This window comes from Eufriesea mexicana, unplaced genomic scaffold (assembly GCF_001483705.2).
Source record: "Eufriesea mexicana isolate 0111107269 unplaced genomic scaffold, ASM148370v2 scaffold3550, whole genome shotgun sequence".
Lineage (NCBI taxonomy): Eukaryota > Metazoa > Arthropoda > Insecta > Hymenoptera > Apidae > Eufriesea > Eufriesea mexicana.
In genome coordinates this window covers 331,028-336,714 of record NW_016911562.1, presented here as the reverse complement: position 1 = coordinate 336,714, position 5,687 = coordinate 331,028, and the positions used below count along the sequence as shown (strand labels likewise).

Genomic DNA, 5,687 nt, shown 5'->3' with positions numbered 1-5,687 from the left:
CTGGACGCTTACTTTATACGTATTTGTATCTTTTTATACCATAATACTAGTGAAACGTTATATGGCTATTAGTAACACTGTAATCGATTTCCATGAAACGTATGGCCTTCATATAATAACCGTATGTAATTAGTAAAAGTCGTTTAGAGTTGAAGAATTAATAATTAGTAAAAAGAGTTTTGATTAATATTAAAAATATTGTGATGTATTTTATAAGTTTTCATTGAAGTAGATCATCACACGGAACAAAGAAACATTTTTATAGCGCTTAATCTTCTTAATAAACGAGAATATTGTAACATTATTGTTATGATGAATTATTGGGATCTAATAAACTAACTTTTTAGTAAAAGTGGTAATAAAGCAAATTTGATAAATTTGCATTTTTTAAATTATATCGAATACCCGTGAATTTAAAATATTACGAAAAACTCCAGATAATAGTATACGATTTGAGAATAAAAATTTATAGTGGATTTTGTATGAAATACTAGAAAATATTAAGTCTGGAATGTTGGCAATGAATGTGCATGCGTGATTTAGTCGGGATCCATCAGCAGACGACGTGATATTCCCGGTGGGAAGAAACATTTAAAAATTCACCTGTGTCCGTTAACTTAACATGATTAAATCGTGTAATCTTAAAATGTTTACAAGTATATTTCACGTATAAAAAAGAATTATGGATCATTTAATTATCATAGTGGCTGTAGTACATTTATTGTACTGTCCATTCACAAAAGTGGAAGAAAGTTTTAATTTGCAGGCCATGCACGACATCTTATACCATGGTTTTAACCTATCGGAGGTAATTATTACGGTGTTTATTAAATGTATATCATATAAATATAAATGTTTAAAAATTTAGTCAATAGAGACAAGCTTCGTGAGAATATTTATCTTTCTTGACAGGTTGCTGACACGCAATCAAAGAGATATTACGCAAAAACTTAGATATTATATTTAGAAGCAGATGCATGTATTTATAAACTTACGATCAGCTGATATAGTTTCTGCACGATTTAAGAGTTTACTGATATATTAATTTCAATTTTCATTGCTATAAAAATATCATTTTTATTAAAGTAATAAGAGAATTTCCTAAATTATATTTGTTACTAATATAGTATAATTATTTAAACAAAAATGCAATCTAATTATTTAGAATGTTTGTATAAAAATATATTATATATTTATCAAAAGAAAAAGAAAATTAATTTAAATAATAATCACTTGTAACATATTCTTGTATTTTACAATAGTATGATCACCATGAATTTCCTGGAGTTGTGCCACGGTCATTCATAGGACCAATTATAATATCAGGCTTGGCATCACCGCTAATAACAACCATTAATTATTTGCAACTTAATAAATTTTTTGCTCAATATGTTGGTAAGTTGTAATAAGATGTATTTTTTGTTACTAATTTGAATCGAAATAACAAAACACTTTTTTAATTTATAAAGTATATATCACACTAAAAACAAAAAAGTAATCAATCTCGTGTCTTTTCAGTAAGAGCAACATTGGGCTTATTAATAATAGGTGCATTAAAGCTATACAGAGATGCTTTACAAAGCATCTTTGGTTTGCAATTTACAAAATGGTTTGTTGCAATTACTGTAACCCAATATCATTTCATGTATTACTTAAGTCGTCCATTGCCAAATATAATGGCATTGCCATTAGGTGATTTAAATTTAATGTTATTATTTGTATTTCATTTACTGATTTACACATAAATTAGTAGTTGCACAGTATTTGTATATTGTAGTACTACTGGCTTTACATGGATGGTTGAAACAAAATCACATGATATTTATTTGGTCATCTGCAGCAGCAATTATAATGTTCAGAGCAGAACTTGCCATGCTATTGGGATTATTCCTTTTGTACGATATAGCCAACAAGAAACTAACCATACCAAGGTATTTACATATTATATTGCGGACCATTGATTCCTAGTATGGCTGTAACATTGCATACAGAAGTGATTAGAATCATCAAGGAACCTTCTGCAAAACTGCACTGATTTGTAAGCTTTGTTTGCTTATAAAACTTATTAACATAATGAAACCCATCTGTCAAAAATAACTAAACCAAATATAAATCCTTTTTTTGATAAACTGCAATAAAACTTGTGCTATTGTTCAGAGTAGAAAAGAAAAGTAATTACAACAAATTTTATAACGTAGGAAATATTCATCTATTAAAGCTCTGTAAATATGCTCTCAGAATAATAATTTCATAAATTTAATAATTTTTTAGACTGTTTAAAATTGCCGTTCCAGCGGGTATATTTTTTCTATTGTTAACGGTCACGATAGATTCTATATTTTGGAGACGATTATTATGGCCAGAGGGAGAAGTATTTTACTTTAACACTATCCTTAATAGGAGCAGTGAATGGGGTGTATCCTTTATTAAAATTATTACTTTTTTTTCTTTATTTTAAGCGATAAATTTTAAATACACTTGTTTGACTTAATATGAAAATAGACATCACCATTCTTATGGTATTTCTATTCAGCTCTTCCACGTGGGCTGGCTTTATCTTATCTTTTAATACCTTTGGGTATGTTATGGGATGCTCGAGTTCGGGCACTAACAGTTCCTGGTATTGTATTTATTGGATTATTCTCATTTTTACCACACAAGGAATTGAGATTTATCATATATGTATTTCCACTACTAAATGTTAGCGCTGCTGCAGTTTGTCATAGAATGTAAGTAGCTTATGTTTAATAATGCTTTTTAAGCTATTCTTAATTTTTAAGTATTTCAAACTGTGATTGTATATTTTTTCCCTTAAACTAGATGGGAAAATAGAGCAAAGAGTCCATGGAATGGATTTTTGGCACTGATCATTTTAAGCCATCTAGTTTTTAATGCTCTATTTTCTATGTTCCTTTTATGTGTTGCTGGTTCTAATTATCCTGGTGGTTTAGCTATTGCTAAATTACATAGACTTGAAAAAGATTCTCTTTACCCAGTGCATGTACACATTGATATTTTGACTGCACAAACTGGAGTTTCAAGATTTACACAAACAAATAATTCTTGGATGTAAGTTCTATGATTATTTGATATAAAGGAAGTAATTAATCTGCCTAAAATGATAATATGCCATAGATAAACCTTTTTAAACACAAATAATGTAAACTAATTTATTATTAAACTGCCTTCTAGTTATTCAAAACAAGAAAATTTGACAATCGACAGTCCTGAAATGCTTCAATTTACACACCTTTTAATGGAAGCTAAAAGCAAATATTCACCTAATATAAAACCATATCTTAAAACTCATGATATCTTGGATTCTGTGGATGGTTTTTCTCATATAGCATTAAATTATAATATATTACCACCAATAAAAATAAAAACTAGGCCAATTATATTTATCATGAAAAGAAAGCCCAATATTCAGTATGACCCCAAAAAAGCAACATTACAAACTTATTTAAAACAATCAAATGAAAGTTTTATAGAGAAAAGAATAGAGAGAAGACATATCATAAATGACACTGTAAAACACATGGAACCTATATTAGACGAAATAATGGAATCATTAGAACAATTTGAAAAACCACTAAACATTAATTATGTAAATGTATTTGATACAGAAGTACAGGATACAATAAAATTAGAGAACATAACATACGATTCTACTGAGTTCGTTGAATCATTAAGCATAGAAGAAATACCTAATATCTTAGCTAAAAATAATTTATCACATTTAGAAACATCAACAAATGAAGAAAAACTGGAGATCATACCAAAGTTAGAAGATCACGTTATGACTGAAAGCAATCTTAAATTACAGACTGATGTTGACAATGATTTCAATATTAGTGAACAAAAATTAGAATTAAAGAAAGAAGAAAACGAAAAACCAGAAGTTACTAAAGAGAGATTAAAATTTGGAAATGCTCAGCAAGATACTAGTACTCTAAAAGAAGTTGTTAAAAAAATTATTCAAGAAAAAATGGAAGCAGTTAAACATAAAAAAGATGCAATGGATGAAAAAGCATTACCAGAAATTCCACAAAAAATTAATGCTAAAATGAAAAGAATAATTCCAATAAAAACAGAGTCACCACAAAAAATAAAGATTATAACAAAGCAGGAATTGAAAGAGAAATCTGTATCGGTTCAAGAATTAAAAGAGAAATCTACAGTAATTCAAGAAGTAAAAGAAAAGCCTGCAATAATTCAAGAAATAAAAGAAAAACCCACAGAAATTCAAGAAACAACAAATGAATATAAACCAATTAACGTAAAAGAAAGCATTAGAAATATAATCAATCAATTTAAGGAATTTGAAAAAGACTTTGTACATGAAGATTTGGAAATAAATAAAAGAGAAATACATGTTGAATATAATGAACAATCTATAGAAGTAAACACAAAACCCGCAGAAGATTCCCCAAGTGTAGATATAGCGACAGAAGTTATGGGTACAAAAATAATCAAAGATGCCAAAGAAAGCTTAAAAGATATAATATATCAATTTAAACAGATAAAAAATGAATTGACTTCAGAAGAAGACGATGAGTTTGAAAAGATAGAAGCTACATATATGGAACGACCAATTGCAGAGACATTAATGCAGTTTAGTGAAGCTTTAAAAAATTTAATACAACGAAGAAAAAAAAATAAAATATTTGCTATAAACCCTTTTGAAAATAAAAGGGACATGCCTAAGCTACAAACCACAACAAAAATAACAGCAGAAGATCTTCAATTTCCAATAGAATCTTCAAAATATTCAAAGGTGCAAGATTATGATAATGATAAAAAATTATATAGTACAGAGAAAGTAGAGAAAGTTATTCAAAACATTAATTCAAAAGACAGCTCAAGCCCAGGTACAAATAAAGTTTTACAAGAAAAATATTTTATGACGCATACCAATAGTAAAAACATCCCATTAAATGCTCAAAAATCTACAAATAGTGTTTCAAATAATATAGGAAATAACTATGCTTTCAACGAAAAAAACGAAACAACACGAAAAAATGTTGGAAATAGCTCAAATGATTAAATGTTAAAACAACTTATTATTTTATGCTTTTTAATGATACAATGATGTAATTATAGTAATATGTAAATACGTTATTCTGTGATAACAAAAATGTATATCTTAATTAATGCTCGTGCATTACCAACACGGAAAAAAGAAATTTATTTTTCCTGTGTTACCATTTCATATATCAAAGAACATTGAAAAATGATAAAGTATTTGTTTAATAGATACTATCACAAAGGTATAACAATTGTAATTTTATATATATAATTATTAAAAGGAAAAATTCAAATAGTAAATTTTTAGATATAACATGAATACGTATAATAATTATTTCACATATTGTAAAAGTGTCTTAGTAATCTTTTACATGTTTGATCTGTTTGATCATACAATATCTTTTATTTCATATCAATGCATGTTTAAAAAAAAGAACATAATTTTATTATTCAACCTTGACTTTTTAAGATTTTGAGAAACTGCCTTATAATAATGGTGTCATTATTTTTTCCTTTTTGCCCTTGCATTTAGATTTTGCTTTCTTATGTTTTGTGCACTTCCTTTTATAGTTAAAACATTATAATTTATTATGTTATTTAGATGTATTTTTTCATTTATACCCTGATCAGAAAAAGTGTACTATCATTAAGAAAAATTA

At 27.3% G+C, this 5,687-nt stretch overlaps 1 protein-coding gene across 1 annotated transcript; it reads left to right on the top strand.

Annotated features, from left to right (window-relative positions):
• Positions 1-557: 557 nt before the first annotated feature.
• Positions 558-5,047, top strand: Alg12 (Alg12 alpha-1,6-mannosyltransferase). The gene is made up of 8 exons (XM_017904989.1): positions 558-808; positions 1,263-1,395; positions 1,519-1,692; positions 1,778-1,931; positions 2,272-2,416; positions 2,503-2,729; positions 2,821-3,069; positions 3,193-5,047. The coding sequence occupies exons 1-8, from the start codon at positions 683-685 to the stop codon at positions 5,045-5,047; spliced, it is 3,063 nt and encodes a 1,020-aa protein (XP_017760478.1). The 5' UTR covers positions 558-682.
• Positions 5,048-5,687: the final 640 nt, after the last annotated feature.

Excerpts from the sequence above, each read along its gene's own strand:
- Alg12 (XM_017904989.1), top strand. The coding sequence starts at position 683 with ATGGATCATTTAATTATCATAGTGGCTGTAGTACATTTATTGTACTGT. Across the intron at positions 1,693-1,777 it reads TATAATGGCATTGCCATTAG|TACTACTGGCTTTACATGGA; the intron begins GTGATTTAAATT and ends TGTATATTGTAG. Across the intron at positions 2,417-2,502 it reads ATAGGAGCAGTGAATGGGGT|ACATCACCATTCTTATGGTA; the intron begins GTATCCTTTATT and ends ATATGAAAATAG.